Consider the following 17,698-nt stretch of genomic DNA (forward strand, 5'->3'; position numbering starts at 1 on the left):
TTAGGTATTTCCTGAAATTTCCTCACAACAACAGGAAAACTCTTTCTCAACGAGGAAAATTAAAATCTCTTCTGAAGCTCTGGAAGGATCTGTACCTGCTGTCTGTGACCCAACTTCAAACTTGGAGCTGTAAGTTTTGCCATGTTTATGATATTTTTGTTACTGTGTATTCAGCAGACTGTTTTCCCGGTAACATTAGCATGCTGCACTGCTAATGCGGCTAGCTTCCATTGTTTGTCCACAGGCTGGAGTAATATAGTAACCTTAGGTAATATATAGAGAGACTTGTGGACATAATGTCTCTTATGAAGCCAGTGAAATAATGACAGTAGTGGGTTGGATGTGGGTAACTGTTGTTTTTACCACCGGTCTACTGATTGAGGGATGACTCCCTCTACCTTCGGGTCAACAGTCGCCCCAAATGTGCCCTTGGACAAGACACTTAACCCCAAATTGCTCCCGAAGGCTGTGCCATCGGTGTGTGAGTGCTTAGATAGATTATGATGGGCAGGTGGCACCTTGCAATGTAGCCACTGCCCTCAGTGTGTGAATGGATCAATGATGACATGTAGTTTTAAAGCGCTTTGAGTGGTCGAAAGAGTAAAAAAGAGCTATACAATTAGACGGTGGTACGGGGAAGCTCAGCTCCCTTAAAGATACACCAGCTAAAATAATCAAATTTAAATAATGTCTTTAGGCTTATGAACTGTGTTTATTGGTATGCAGCAATTCACTGAGACACATTCCTTGTATGTGCGAACCTTTCTTGGCCATAAAATTACAATCATTCTCAAATTATTAGTAAAGTCTGTAAGCGTCTTAGCGGTGCTGCTCGGCCACGTCTAAACCGATTTAAAGATCTTGAAATTTGAATACGTGCTTTAGTTTAATGTTGTCTCAGGCAAAAAAATACGTAAAAGTGTATGATTCACAGACACACTGTAATATTAGTGACTCACTGTAGCAGCACCATAGCAGTTCCAGTGTAACATACATATTAAAATACTGTCAGCAGTCCTCTGTCTCTCCGGTCACGGTCTCACTGAGTCTCCCTCTGTCTCTATTGCACTTTATAATGAGTTTACGAGCTTTTGGTTTACACACCAGTTACATTAATTAATTCATTTTCCGTAACCTGCTTATCCAGTTAAGGGTCGCAGGGGTGCTGGAGCCGATCTCAGCTGTCAATGGGCGAAGGCAGGGTACACCCTGGACAGGTCGCCAGTCTGTCGCAGGGCAGACATATATAGACAGACAACCATTCACGCTCACATCCACACCTATGGGCAATTTAGAGTCTTCAATGAACCATAGCTGCATGTCTTTGGACTGTGGGAGGAAGCCGGAGAACCCGGAGAGAACCCATGCCAACACGGGGAGAACATGCAAACTCCACACAGAAGGCCGTCTAGCCCGGGAAATGAATCCCGGCCCCTCTTGCTGTGAGGCGACAGTGCTAACCACTACACCACCGTGCAGCCCACACCAGTTACACACTTAGTCAAATGCTGTGTTATTAATTTCTTCCTCCATACTTGATAAAAATGATTTATCGTTTGTTTGTTTGTTGCTGTTGCCATAACTTCACATGTAAGATGTTGATGTTGTAGTAAACTATAACTTTCCTCCTGTCACACTTGCTGTCATACACCTTGATGTTATTACATAATAGTATAATATAACAGTGAATCTGCATGTTTGACAGGTGATCTGAGTGACCTGATGATCAGTCCTGAAGCTCCTGTCTGATGAGGTGCTCCTGAACCCAGCAGACTCTCCTCACAGTATGAGAAACCATCAGAGGGGAAGACGCCTCGAGATGACCACTGACTTGAGAGCTTTATCTGCATCTGACACAAATTAAGACAACAAGAAACCCTTAGCTGATGGAGCACATGATCTGGACAGTTTAAATATAAGTTATGGCTTTGCTACTTTTTGCTTTATGTGTACCCAGTGTATATTTTAATGGCAATCTATGAATAAAGAGCTTTATTTTTAAGGAGGGTTTTTGTCATTCTGTGTGGCTGTGTAGCAACAAGGCTGTAAAGCACAAAGTATATAATCCTGCGGGCTTAATATTCTTCTTCTTATGCTCCTTCTTCCGTACAAAAGTTTACCGCGTAACTCCCGCTACAGGGTTGCAAGCACATGCATCAAAGATACATCAAAACGTGCGGCCTGGTCGGGAATCGTGTGCTATGACTGCTCTCCGAGATTCGGCTAGCGGTTTCCACGGGAACTGGGAAAAAACGGCGCGAAATTTCCCCATAGAGATAAATGCGTTTTGTGCGTGGAGAGACCTTACAAACACTCAACTTTGGGCCCAGACTGACTCGTCATACTTTAACGTAAAAAAATGATTCAAGGTTTAAAACTTAAACAAAACTCTGGACTAAAATGGGCATTTTGATAGCTAGCACAGATTTCATGACATCAGAGTTTAAGTTTCAGGAAAATGTATGCCTTTTTCAGATTTTACAATGGGTGTGTATTGGATGGAATGTTCAGACTTAGAGCATGTGATGTCATAGTTAGAGTGAGAGGAGCTTCAAAATCTTGTGAAAAAAATATTTTAAAATTGCCAGAATTCCCACAATTTTCACTCTTCAGGCATTATTTTTTGGTTCAAATTGTAGATAAACTTGTCCTAGTCGCAGCCATAACACTATGGAATCCAACAGTCTTACACATTTGACTCCATGTGCCTGAAAGCAACATGAACTCCAACCAACTGCTCCATTAGACTCCATGTTAATTCTGACGACAATTTCTCAAAGAAAGCAGATGGTACCAGTTTTCTAACCTGCTCTGAAGCTCACATTTTTTAAAACAACAAACATAAAAAACACATCTCTGCGTTCGTCAGAGTCTTAGCTTTCAGAAGATAACAATATGTTTTCCATTGGAATTATGGTTTTACGATTGTAGGTAAGAGTTTGACAGCTAGTTTTGTTCAAAATCAGTGTCTGCTCTCCCCTCTCTTAATTAGTTCACCCAGGTGCTCCCTCACCATGGCAACCAGTGACACGCACAGAAGCATGAGCGCATGCACGCAGTGCCTGTGTGTGTGCGTGTGACCTATGAATCTCAGAAACAGAGATGAGGAGTGATAGCTCTTCATTCTCAAGTGATCTCGTGGTCACATTTCAAATACCACAAACATAACAAATATATCAACGCGATGGGCAGAGTCTTTTCTCTCTATTGATGATATTATTTTGGCGATTGGACTCAAATATTTTTTCAAAAGTACCCCAAACTAACCCTCATGGTCACATTTTAAGCACATTCAACACATACAACACATACAAACATAGCTTTAAACATGGCTCCACATTATATTTAATTAAACCAACCAACTGAAGTCTTGGAGAGGAGGCGCAGTGTAGGGATTTTGATGCTAGCATGGTGATAGCTTTGGTTAAGCAGGACAAAATGGCTGACATATAAGATTGTTTATTGGGATTTAACTGTGAGAAAGGCAGCCTTCATGAACTTGGTCATTTGATTGACAGAGTGTGTGTGTGTGTGTATTTCTCTATTTCTCTCTCTCTTTCTCACTCACTAACTCACTCACTCTCTCTCCCTTTCTCTCTCTCTCTCTTTCACTCTCTCCCTCTCTCTCTCTTTCTCTCTCACTCACTCACCTTCTCTCTCTCTTTCACTCTCTCTCTCACTCACCCTCTCTCTCTTTCACTCTCTCTCTTTTTCAATCTCTGTTGATAATATTATTTATGCGATTAGACTTACTTTTTTTTTCAAATGAACCCCAAACTCACCCTAAATGAACCCCATTGATACAGCTGTCTCAGAACTGTTAATATATGCAACGTCTTCGGGCAGTAGCAGCCACACAGTCAAAATTTCTTGCGTAATGTTCTAGTTATTGTTGGAAAGCTGATTAAGCTCTTTTATGACAACCGCAGCTGGTTGCTAGGAGACGGGAGCGGCAAAAGGGTGGGGGCGCTAAAAGCTGGTGACGCGAACAAGAAATCATTTGTGGACCCGACCGTCTCATTTTGGGGACCGCTCGGTCCAGCCTTCGCGGTATTCAAAGGACCCGGTCGACGTAGACCGCGAAGGCTGCGTCCTCCTTGGGCTACAGCCGCTGGATTGGGACACAGCTATGTCCACTCCAAACTTTTAATCAGTCTGCCTCTACACCCAGGTGCTCCAATCACCATGGCAACTAGTGACACACACACACAAGCATGCAGGCAGGCAGACACGCAGTGTGTGTGTGTGTGTGTGTCTCCTACTACTACAACTTCTTCATCAACTACTACTACTACTATTACTACTACTACTAATAATACTACTACTACAACTTCTACTAATACTACTACTACTACTTTTACTGAAAGCTGTGATTGTAAATCAAGGTTATTCCACCAAATATTGATTTCTGAACTCTTCCTTAATTAAAACATCAGTATTGTGTTGTTTAAAAATGAATATGAACTTTTTCTTTGCATTATTCCAGATCTGAAAACACTGCATCATTTTTGTTATTTGACCAGTTGTCATTTTCTGCCAATAAATGCTCTAAATGACAATATTTTTATTTGAAATTTTGGATAAATGTTTACATTTTTCCAGAGCTGTATATATATATAGGATGGTATAACTGTAGGAGTAGATGCAAATAAAATTGGGTATAGATTGTGAGGTGTTGCACAGTGTAAGACATCGGAGGAACACCACAGCCTTACACCATGTTTAACAATTACAGAAAACTAATTAAGTTAGTTTGTGCTGAACACTAATGGACTATCCATACACCTGAGATAGGGTGGGACTGAGATGAGATCATTTTGTGTCGCATACACCAAATCACTTTAACAACATCAGAGATGACACGTCAAATGTGTAAATCCATGTTTGTGTCCACCCAAAGATTCTAAGTTCATGGTTTATCTCGTGGTTCTCAGTCAAAGAGCAACTAGATTTGCTTTAATCGGTGAATGCAGTGAGGCAGACACCTCACCAAAACCACAAAACAATTTTCATGTATGTACAGTAGAGTGTTACCCCTTTTACTTTGCGTTAAAATGTTTCATCATGTAGTAAAGATAGAAATGTTCATCCGAATCAGCTTTTAATTTGATTGAAAACAGTATGCTTGATCTCAGATTAATAGTTTGGCTAATAATGTCATTCACATGTCACTCAATGTAATCAGGTTTTTTTCTGAAAGCTATGGCTATGTGTATCAATAATTGGGGTTTTGTATTTGTGGTTAGGTAAGGGGGTGATTTTTTTTTCTCCATTTTACCAGAGACCTCAGCCTTTCTCCTCGATTAACTTCATCAGTTTGCTTAGAGGGTTTAAAGGAGTTGGTGTGATTGTTCATTTCTGGTGCTTGTTCCGACTCAACTTGCTTAATATGTATTCCTTCTACTAATAATATATTCAGCCTCTTTACTAATTTGCACATCTGAATTTCACTCCCCGTGGTCACCAAAATTGAAGTATTTGGTTGAAGGGAGCAGCACCTCAGGCCAAATGGATATCTCTTTTCTGATGATAAAATAACATTTGATTTGATATGGTTTGATTTAAGTTTACAAATGCCTTGCCCTTACAGTGTAATGCTATATTTCAATTGAAGCCACTGTCCTAAAACTACAAACTGACGTTGAACACTTGTGGCTGTTTGACGGGCTTGACGCACTACAAATCAAAGTACGCTTTTCTCAACATTTTTCAGAAGTCCAATGACACGACAGGTGAAGCGTCAACCTCATATGTTTCTGTTTTAACATGTTTTATTCCATTAAAAATATGCTGTTAGTCAGTTGCCAGTGATATTTAACAATATAATTATGCAAAGGAGTGCTTGAGCACTTCAACAGTGACACGGCGACAATGTAGCAGGCCATGCTTGGCTGTTTTGTTGCTTGTAGTGTGAACATCTGCCCAACAAACATGCAACCTGCATTGGAGTCATTTTAATCTATCTTATACTATTCATTATCCCAGGTTGAGGGACTTGGAGGATCAGTTCCAGGGTCTGCGCACCTCGATTTGTGCAATGCCGGCGTTGAAATTCCAGGTAAAGTTGACACTTGACTGTACTGTATCTGTCATCGGCCATTTAAGATAGTTGATTTTCAGCATGTGTCCTAAATTTGGTTCAAACAAAGAATCCCTCTGAATCAAACATAAAACTGAGTCAACTTACAAATGTTCATATTCAAGTTACACATTTTCTCATTCAAACTGCAAACCTTTCTGGTCCCAACTACAAACATTCTCATTCATATTCCAGCAACTCAGGTCGGAATTTACCCAGTTGAAATGTCCAACTTTTGACCTACAGGCGTTCCAGCTGCACAATGCCAAATGTAAACAAAACCCATGGCTGACTGTGACAAATTGATGTTTCTGGGCACACACTTGAACTCTCAGCAGTGCAGCCTCCAGATTTTCCCGAATAATTTTTGAGCAGTAGAATACTGTATTCTGACATTTATTTACATGCAAGTGTTACTGCAAGATAGTAGGTATTATTTTAACTTAATACAGTTTGGTTGAGGTTTTACCTCCCATAGGAGGCTGGACATTTTTGACAAGTTGTCTGGAACGCAAAAAGAACAAACCAATTGATTCTGATATTCAAACGAAAACGAAAGCCGGGTATAAATTCCGGTGTCATCCCTGAGATCAGTCCTATGGAATCTTCTCGCGAGTTCACGAAATTCCGGGTGACCAAGAACTCTGGCGGTCATCCAGGATTCATAGAACAGTAGTTACATCTGTAACTTTCATTCTATTTCATCCTTACTGGAACTCAAGGATGGCAGGCACGGGGCACTGTACCGGGTCCTTGTTCTGAACTGCACACCAGTCAGAAAACAACCTCCATCTGTTCTCGTACTGGAGATGGGTAGATGGGGCTCTGACATTACGAATAGTCTTTCTGACTGGTTCTATACAGCCAATCAGCAGGGGGTCGGGCCCTCCAGCGGCCAGACCCACAATTGAAGGCGGCTGGGATCCAGATGCCAGATCCGACCCCCTAGCTGAGACAGGAGGTCTCTCCTGTTGGGGAGTCGCCAGGGTGTCCTGCAACAGAGTCTGTGCAGCAGAGAACCAAGGCCAGGCTGGCCATTAGGGGGGCACCAGCAGAAGTCTGTGGCCCTGTTGAAGTACTCTGAGAAGCATTGGTAAGATCAGAGGAAAATGGTGGAAAGGCATAAAGAAGACCTTCTGGCCATTTGTGAGCCAGGGCATCTTTGCCCAGAGGACTGGTCTTCTCCATCAAGAAGAACCAGAGTGGGCAGTGGGTCGACATCTCTGAGGCGAAGAGATCCACCTCTGCCCTGCCGAAGAGACCCCAGATGCTGCGTACTTCCTTTGGATGAAGCTGCCACTCCCCCGGTGAAGGCTTGTGACGAGAGAGGAAATCAGCAACCTGGTTCCATTCCCCTGGTAGATACATTGCCCGTAGGCTGGTCAGGCAAGGGGCTGCCCAAGTCAGAAGAGCACGGGACACCCGTAGCAACTTTGCAGATTTGGTGCCCCCCCGATGGTTTATGTGAAACACGGTCGAGGTGTTGTCCGACCAGACAAGCACATGCTTTCCTCTCAAGTAGGGAAGGAAGTGTTTGAGCACTAGGTGCACGGCCTGTAGCTCTAGAACATTGATATGCTCCATGCTCTAGAACATTGATATGCTCCCCAGCGGAATGGAACAGAGCCCATTGGGACACCCTTTGACAGATATGCCCTCGGGGATAAAGCAAGAAGGCACTGCTGTGATACCCCTATTGTCCTGTGCCTGTGCCACTTTTCATCCAAGTGAAGGCTGTTCAGCCATATCTGGGGGGGGCACAGTGACAGCAAGCCCAAGGGAACTACAGCTGAGGCAGCTGTCAATTTGCCCAAGGGGCGTAGAAAGAGGGAAGGTTGTGGAGGATGTCATCCACACACTGGAGCAATGGACAGGCCCTCATAGTGACTGCATCCAGGGCCACACCAATGAAGGTTATGCGCTGAAAGGGGCTCAGAAAGCTCTTTTCCATGTTCACCCTGAGGGCCCAGCTGGGCCACGTGAGAGAGAAGGCAAGCCGTGTCCTGTGCCGCCTGAAGTTGGGATGGCGCACAAATCAGCCAATCATCCAGGTACGGCAGTATCTTCATGCCCTGTGGTTGCAGGGGGGAGGGCAGCCGCAACGCACCTTGTGAACACTCGTGGGGAGAGGGAGAGTCCAAAAGGAAGCACCCTGAACTGAAAGTGACAGCCTTGAAAGGCAAAACAGAGAAACTGTCTGTGGTGACACAATGGGAATATGGAAATAGGCATCCTCCAAGTCGACAGACGTGAACCACTCTCCTCTGGAAACAGCATGAAGCACTTCTGCTGTGCTCAACATGTGAAATGAACTTGTTGAGTCCCCTCAGATCCAGGACTGGGTGCACCGCCACCTATCTTTTTTACAAGAAATTAGGTTGAGTAGAACCCCCCAGGCTGTGACAGGGGGTCTACCATCTCGATTGCACCTTTGGCCAGGCGCGGCTAGCTCCTGGCATAGGGCTTGGGCTTTTGCCGGGTCTCGGATGATGGTCATTTTGACCCGGCTGTCAGCTGGGGGCCGGTGTCGGAATTGAAGCTTGCAACAGAGTCTGTGCAGAGAAACTGAGAGGGCGCCGCTATGTCATAAGCCCTGGAAAGCATGTCATCTGTGGCCCGACATTGGAGGCGAGGGCACCTGGCATCAGGCCTTAGAGTCCCCTCAGGGGAAACTATGAGGGAAGCATTAGCTGGCTCAATGGCTGGCATACGGTCAAAGCCAAATTTTGCCGCATCCTGCATGGCTGCCAGGGTTTGGCCATCCGATGTAGGATGGAAGAGAGCCTTGGTGTCCCTCCAGCATGCATGCAACTCCCTCAGATATTTTCGGAGGGAGAAACACTAAAGGTGGTGGTTGCAGGAACACGCCTGAAGAAGGCACTAGCAGGTGAAGGGTTCCGGCTGCTGTATATCCAGCTGCAGGCGTGCCAGTGCCACGCGAATGACAGACCCCATGGAGCTGTCTTGTACACCATCTGACGATCTATGAGCTGAAGAATGGGAACCAGGCCTAGAAGCATGTGAGGGCTGCTCTTCACTGTACTCAGAAAAGAGATTGGCTGACGCTGCCAGTGAATCCACCTGCCAGTGAAATCCACCTGTGGTTGAGCCGGCTCCTCAGCCATCCCTGCACCAGAGTGGGAAGTAGAAGCAACTTCATTTGGGCTAGCTCAGCGGTCTGCAGATCCACTCTAGAAGACAGCATGCCGGACTTAGCCCTCTTGGAGGGAGCCCCTGCAGCCTCAGAGGGCCGACATTTAAACTGGGTAGGTTGGGCTGGATTTAACTGCCCTGACAGGGGAAGGTCAACGTCACCCATCAGGTGTTCCACCTCGGCCAGCCTAGCAGCCCTTACTGCACGAGGCATAATGCTGCAGTTCATGCACGGGTCCTCTGAGAGGCCCTCCCTCAAATGCTCGAGGCCAAGACAAGAGGGGCAAAGGTTGTGGTCGTTTTCAGGCTGAAGAGGAGCCATACAGGTCTTACAGCCGGGAGAGTTAAACATAGCCACGACTCTAGTTGATGCTAAAGTCAGTCTGAGCGGGAGCAGTCTGCTGACTGTGAAGAAAACAGGCAGGGAACACTTTATACAATGAGAGGGGAGCGAGAACACTCTTTTCACTAACACAGTTGCTGCAAATATTGGTGTCCCACCAGTTAGCCCGAGCTGGAGCACTCTGCTACTGTGGAAACAGGTCAGAGAACAGTCCGTCAGTGAAAGGGGAGCGAGGACACTCTACTCACTATTGCGGGAGCTGTTAAATTAGCGTGCCCTCCAGTTAGCCTTAGCAAGAGTACTCTGCTAATTGTGAGAGCAGTAATGTTACAATTAGTCAATGAACACAATATCAATAATGTCTTAGGACTAGCGTCCCACCAGGTTAGCCTGAGCGAGGACACTCTGTTAACTGTGAAAGCCGGACGCAACAGTGTCTAACTCTACAGTGAGAGGGGAGCGGGAACACTCTCTTCACTAACACGTTACAATGTCAATCTAGCAAACGCCAAGTGGACACGCTCTCGTTAGCACGCTACTCAATTAGCTTGAGCGAGAGCGCTCTGCCAACCGTTGAGACTAAACAAACAGTAAATCTGATGTAATAGAGAACAATGTAAATCGATCTCACCGATTGATGCTTCACAAATGAAGTTGGTCATATCACACTGGTGATGACCAAAGATAGGAGCGTCCGTCTGAGGGCTAGAGATCTGCAACTCCGACCAGTGGTCACAAGGCTACAAGCGACAAGCTCGAGAAATCTTAATTGAATCTTTGCTTAGGCTGATGCTACCATAGTAGATTGCCTGCGTAAGCGAGAAGATGAAAAAGGACTCATTTCGGGATGACACCGGAATTTATACCCGGCTGGGGTCATCCGAGGTCACACGTGACTTTGTTGATATAAAGACTTGACCTGCGTGTGCATGAGATGGAAGATATTCAGTGTTAAGCACTGCCTCTTGCGGTCAGTAAGGATGAAATAGAACCTATTGATTCAAACTAGAAACCGTCGGATTTGTACAACAAACTCTGATTCAAACCCACTTATTCAAACTATGAACTTTCTGATTTATACCACACATCCTCCGATTCAAACCTGCTGATTCATACAACAGGCCGTTTGATTCCTACAAAAAACCCTCGTATTCATACATAAACTATCTAAATTCAAACCCAATGATTCAGACTATAAAAGCCTTTGTCAAACAAACCCTGTGATTTAAAACCAATTTATTCAAACTATAGACTATCTGAATCAAGCTCCATACCTTCTGAGTCAAACGATAACCCATTGATTTAAACTACAAACATTGTGTTTATATAAAAACCTGTCAATGAAACCTTAAAACCTTCTGGTTTAATCTACCAACCCTCTGATTTAAACTTGAACATTTTAGTTTAAACTTCAAACATCTGATTAAAATGTCAACCCCCTGATTCAAACTACAAAAACTGATATTAAAACTACAAAAACTGATATTAAAACTGCAAACCTTCCAATTAAAACTACAAACTCTCTGATTAAAACTACAAACCTTTTGAGTCAAACTACAAACTTGTGTAGTCAGATCAATCAGAAGACCCACATATGTATGATGATTCCACACAAATATGCACACACAAATATGTATTGTTATATATATAAATGTAAAATATATCCACGATCAGGACGACTGTGTCTCAGAGGTAAAGCGGGTCATCTTTCAATTTAGAAGATCATCTGTTTGATCCCCAGCTCCTCCAGCCCATTGTGATGTATCCTTGTGCAAAACAACCCAAATGGTTTATAAATGTATGTGAATGAATCATCCTGATGGGCAGGTTGCACCTTGCATGGTAGCCCCTTCCTTTACGAATGAGTGTGAATGGGTGAATGACGTGTAGTGTAAAAGTGCTTTCAGTGATCGGAAGACTACAAAGGCGCTATACAGGTACAAGTCCATTTACCATCATTAGCTTACTGATACTCTACCTATTGTAGCTAGCAAAATCCATTAGCCATCTCATTTAGTCAGTACTGTACACACAGCAGGCTGAGGTTGGCTAAGATTGTATCTATGGCAAAGAAAACCTGCCAAATGGTCAATGTGTGCAGTGCGACATTGCAAGCAAATGAAGCAAATGAGTTACTGGTAAAGTTATATTGTCTAACCATGCTAGGATCATATTATGGCTAATGATCCTAGGTTGACTTTTAGCATTAAATAGCTATCTTGTTAGCTAACACTAGTGTTAAATGCCACATCACTAACAAAGCAAGTATTTATTATTCAAACATATTTAGCATGTACACCAAGACATTTATTACTTACATTTTGAGCACCACTGCCAGACGCCATTTTGAGATTGAAATCTGACCTCCAGGCAGCTGCATGTTGATAGTTTAATGTCCATTCTCCTGTTCATAATTTTAGATTGCACGGATGTAATATTATATATTCACATTAAACCATACCTGCAAATCTATGCTTACGCAAATGGCCTAAACGGAAGGAAACATCGGATGGGCTACAGATAATTCCTTGTTGACAAAAATGCATTTGTGAATCTAGCCGTTGCATCTCCAGTTTTAACTGTTTGTATATAAATGTAACAACATCACTATATGTTTCTGATGAAATTTGCAAATACGTTTGCGCCATATATTTGAGTATTTTTATTATTATATTTATTTAAAATAAGAAATATTTTTGTGTGCATCAGAAATATATTGTGAACCTTGTGGATTTTGTTTTACATTAATAAACAATAACTATTTTTGTGTACATTAAAACACATTTTTGTGGAGAGTCATTTGTATAAATATGAATCCTTTAGTTAGCATTCATTCATTTTGAGACTACTCTGACTCCCTACAAACCCTCTGGTTCACACAAAAAAACCTTTCGATTCATATTAAAATAAGAAACTCAATGATTCATATTACAAACCCTTTGATTCAAATAAAAAACTAATGGATTCATACCATAAACATTCCAATCTAAACTACAAACTCTCTGATTCATTCTACAAACTGTCCAATCTATACTACAAACTTTGTAATATAACCTACAAACCTTCTGATTCAATAAGAAAACCTCAGATTCATAGCTGAAACCTCCCAATCTAAACTAGAAAACCTTCAGATTCAAACTGCAAACCCTATGATTCAAACTACAAACCTTTTGATTCAAATAAGGCACTCTGATTTATACTATAAACCGTCCAATCTAACCAACAGACTTTCTGATTTAAACAACAAACCCTCTGATTCATACTGCAAACCCTTTTGATTTAAATACGAAACTCAATAATTTGTACTAAAAACCTTCCAATCTAATCTACAAACCTGATTTAAACTACAAACCCTATGGTTCAGACTTAAATCTCCCTGATTCAAAATACAAACCCTCTGATACAAATGACAAACCCAATATTTAATTCTATAAAGCAACTGAATCAAACCAAAAACCTTTTGATTCAAATTGCAAATCCACTTGGTTCTCTTATTCTCTCATGTTGAATTTGGACTGTTCTCTGTGTGGTAGGTAGAAAATTTCTTCTGCATGGGCTCTCCCCTGGCTGTTTTCTTGGCGTTGCGAGGATCCGGCCTGGAAACGATGGTGTGCAGGGCCATATCCTTCCCACATCTATCTGCAAACGCCTCTTCAACATATTCCATCCCACAGACCCTGTGGTGAGCTACATTACCCACAACTGAGTGTGTCACTATCCTGCCTAGATGGCAGTCATCATCAACATTTATGATGTTTAGGGATGAGTAATGGCTAACAAACAGAAACTAAACCTTTTAATGGATGCCAAGTAAGTTTGTGGTAATGAAAACTAAGAACAAACTGGAAATTACATATAAAATATATCAAATAAATGCTTTAAAATACTTAAAGCCCTCATCTGCTAAAAGCATCTGTTTTTGTTTGTTTGTTTCAGGCATACAGATTGGAGCCTCTTATCTTAAAGCACTACAGTAACATTGCACCTGTTCAAATCCACTGGTAAGACAAGTGACAAGTAATATGACTATAATTCTGGTTATTTTTAAATCTCCTGTAAAATTATTTAAAAAGTGGATGACTAATGAAATGATAATACACTTTTTTTCTCTCTCTATTTTGTTAAACTGTTAATAGTGAAATAATTTTGTTGCTCTAAAAAATGTACAATAGGAGCCAAAGTATAAAACGTATCATGTTACAGTCTTTATGTTATGATATAACCCAACTGTGATTGAAGCTACAGTCTGCCTAGTTTAATTAAAGTACAGCTGAGGACTACATGTTTCCGTGACTGAGATTAATGTGGATGTGATGTGCAGGTACAACACCACCAGCCCAACACCGTACGATCAGATCCGGCTCACACTGCTCAACCCCCCGAAGGAGACCGCATCTGTCTCGGACTCAGAGAGCCTCCCCAGCCCCTGCACCTCCCCACCCCAGGCCAGACGCCACTATGGAGAGTCCATCACCAGCCTTGGTAAAGCCAGCATCATGGGTAAGCACATATCAAAGTAAAAAAAACAGTAAAAAATACCTGTGATGGCTGTGAACCCAACTGAAAATTAGCCCTTTCAGTCATTACGGCAGTATACTCAGCGTGTACCTGAGCTGAGAGAAACTGGAGCTGCTTGCACTACTAATATTGTAGCGAGGTTGGCAGTAAGCAGGCTCTAAACAAATCAACAGAAGCAATTATGCTTACATCATGCTGTGTCCTGGACAGGACAACACTTTTTTCCATGCATCGGATGTAGTTTTGAGAATAAAGGTACATTATTGGCCAATGTAAGCTGGTGAAAGACATTTTTAATTAGATGTGGAATGATTCTTTTTACTACTAAATATTTCCTTTTTATTAAGCTTGAAGTTATGAGAACTATTCTGTCATTCATTTTTAACCTACTTATCCAGTAGATAGCAACATGGCTAACAAATAAGTAGGTTATCCTCTGGAGTGGAAGCCAATCTATTACAATCTTGTAATCATTAATATACTGTACAGCATTAACAAACAAAGAAACTTGCAAGTTTCCCCAATAATTATTTGGAGATAAATCTGTGATTTTAGGAAGCTATAACTCTGGATCAGTGGTGGGCCAGGTCATTTTGATGGCGCTTAAGCCCCGAATGTTTTGAGTGTAGCCCCAAATATAATTTTAAATGTAAGCCTGTGAATATCAATAAAAATGTTATATGTGTGAATGCTTGATAGTGTTAGTGTAACTGTAGACGCAGGTCTCTAAACAAATCATGTGTGTTTTGGTGTGTCTGACGGTCATTAGCTCTCAGTGACCCACAGCTGGAAGAAGAGGCAAAAACAAACAGAAATCGTATGTAATATGATTTTAAAGGTAGTATGCTACCATTTTCTTCATCGTGATTGTAAGTGCCATATGATTTCTTTTACAAACTTGGACTCTAAACATTATTTTACATTGCGGGTTGGCTCCAAAATGAAACGATTCATTTTACTATTTGTGATAGAACTAAAACTAAAACTAAAAGTCCTGCATTTAAAAAATACCATCAAAATATATTGTAAGAACCAAAAGTAAATGTACTCATTATTTGGAATAGTATAAATGATGTTATTGTATTATATTATCGAAACATTAATGTTTTCATCACTTTAATGTTGCAGCTGTTAACGTGGAGCTCACTATATTCACCTTATATATTTCTGGGTATAATAACACATTATAATTTATTAGTTGATTATGTTCTGTGTTATTTATCTGACTCTGTAAAGTAACTAAAGCTGTCAGATAAATGTAGTACTTTAAAAAGTACATTCCCCCTGAGACGTAGAAGTAAGATCTAGCATCATCTAGCTTAAAATGTTCAACATTGTTCTTAAGTAGAGTAAAAGCGTAAGAGTAAAAATACTTAACTATATTCCACAACTTTTAACATAAATATAAATAATAACAGTTTTTCCCACTTTGTTTAAATAAATGTGATAATTCAGTTTCTACTCAAAAGCATACTCATGCTCAGAACTACCATAATTACATTAAATTACATCAAAATTCATAATTAATCTGGAAACTAACCAACATTTTCTGGACTAAGCCCTGGTCCTGGCTAAACCCTGAATGCCTTCAAATCCAGGAAAAGCCCCTGCTCTGGATGAAGTTAAAATTCAATCAATATTTTTATAAAACATTGTAATTAGGGTCCGAGCACCGACATCGTCGGGCCGCGAAGGCCCTTTTGAAACTGTAATGTTTTTTCTTATTAGGGCCCGAGCACGGACGTAGTCAGAGCGTTGGACCTATTGTTCTTCAAATGTATTTGGCGTCTTTCAACAGGGAAAAGAGGTGCTTGGGATAAACGTACACAAATTTTGCAAATCAATCTGACTTGGTGAAAATAGCAAGATCTTTGGGGTGTCGTGCTGAGGTCGGAGCAATTGGCTCGATAGCGCCCCCTTATGACTATCCCCAATGCTGCATTTCACCTAGCTGTGTGAAATTTGGAAGGTATATGTAACATGATGGGACGTACAAAAAATCCAGTTAGACGTCGGCCATTTTGAATTTTATGACGTTCTTTGACCATTTCAAGGTGACGTACTTTAACAAACTCCTCCTAGAGGAGCCCCGATTTAGGAACCCGATTTACTTCAAATTCGGTCAGTATGATCTTAAGAAATTTGCAGTCAAAAGTTATCGAACTATGTATCCGTGGCGTCGCTTTTAAAAAACACCATTCGCCATGATACAGGAAGTTGTTATAACTCGGCCGTACATGGTCTAATATGCTCAACATTTTTCATGTATCTTTATGTCAATTTAGAATCATAGTAATAGCACCACCTAGTGGCAACAGGAAGTTACATGTTGTGTACTCTTACATCCTCCTCGTCACAAATTAATCAGATCCCTCTCAAATTTTGTCAGAAAAGCCTTAAGACTTGATAATGCTTCATTGTGAAGATTGTAAGAATTCATTGAAGGGTGGCAACATGGCGGCTCGGCAAATTTCGATCCGTGAACGAATAAACTGATATAACTCGACTTCACAAGGTCAGATCTTTTCCAAATTTCACATGTTTGATGAGACTCCGGGCCTGAAGACAAATAAAGTCCAATTTTGAATGATAGTCATAGCGCCATCTTCTGGTAACAGGAAGTTACTGATGCTATACTTTGGCTTGCCACAATTAGTAGATAAACCAGATCCACCTCAAATTTGTTCCACACAAATGTAAGAAGTTCATAATGCCAGCCCACAAAGCATTTAATGTTTCGTGAAACGCTGTTGCCGTGGCGACGCATTCTTCGCAGTGAAAAACGAGTCAACTCGATAGCGGCCCCTGCGAAATTTTGACGAAGCAGCCCCCGCAGTACGTTTCACCTAGATGTATGAAATTTGGTAGGCACGTGTAGTTCATGTAGACTTAAAATAAAGTATCTTGGAGCCATGCTCTAAACCCAACCGGAAGTTGGCCATTTTTTATTTTGTATGAAATTATTTTGTATTTTTTGCCATTTCCAGGCGCTAAACTTTAACAAACTCCTCCTAGGGAATTCATCAGATCCACTTCAAATCTGGTCAGTACAATCTTAAGACCTTAGTGATTAAAAGTTATCAAAAGTTTGTTGTTTCGTAGAACGCTGTTACTGTGGCGACGCATTGTTCGCCATGAAAACGAAGGTGTTTTTAAAGGTGTAAAAATGCTTCAAACATAACCACACCTGGCACACACATTAAAAGTCCAAAATGTAGTTGCCTGATATGATTTTAATGCATCAGAGTGGCAAGTTGACTCGACAGCGCCCCCTACAAAATTTAATTCATCCAATAGGGCCGCTACAGTAATTTGGTTATTTTCTGTATTTTTAGGCATTTTTCATCGTTTTCAGGCACATAACGAACTAGAGAATTTATGCAATCGACTTCAAATTTGGCCAGGATGATCTTAAGACCTTTGAAGATGAAAAGTTATTAAAAGCTTTACTTTTGATCGAACGGCCTAGCTGTAGCAGAGCACTGTTCAGGGAGCACTCCTTGGAACCTTTTTCGACTCTGTGCTGGCATCAGCCATCTTCTATGGAGTGGTCTGCTGGAGCAACAGCATTGTGACAGCAGACAGGAAGAGACTTAACAAACTGG

At 41.5% G+C, this 17,698-nt stretch overlaps 1 protein-coding gene across 1 annotated transcript in view; it reads left to right on the plus strand.

Moving 5' to 3' along the window:
• Positions 1-17,698, plus strand: part of ddhd1b (DDHD domain containing 1b) — a 77,396-nt gene that overhangs the window by 35,759 nt on the left and 23,939 nt on the right. Inside the window, 5 exon segments of the mRNA XM_054617968.1 lie at positions 5,986-6,058; positions 13,109-13,163; positions 13,166-13,257; positions 13,512-13,576; positions 13,897-14,075. Coding sequence (XP_054473943.1) covers positions 5,986-6,058; positions 13,109-13,163; positions 13,166-13,257; positions 13,512-13,576; positions 13,897-14,075 — 464 coding nt within the window.

The sequence above is a fragment of the Anoplopoma fimbria genome, chromosome 18 (genome assembly GCF_027596085.1).
Source record: "Anoplopoma fimbria isolate UVic2021 breed Golden Eagle Sablefish chromosome 18, Afim_UVic_2022, whole genome shotgun sequence".
Classification (NCBI taxonomy): Eukaryota; Metazoa; Chordata; class Actinopteri; order Perciformes; family Anoplopomatidae; genus Anoplopoma; species Anoplopoma fimbria.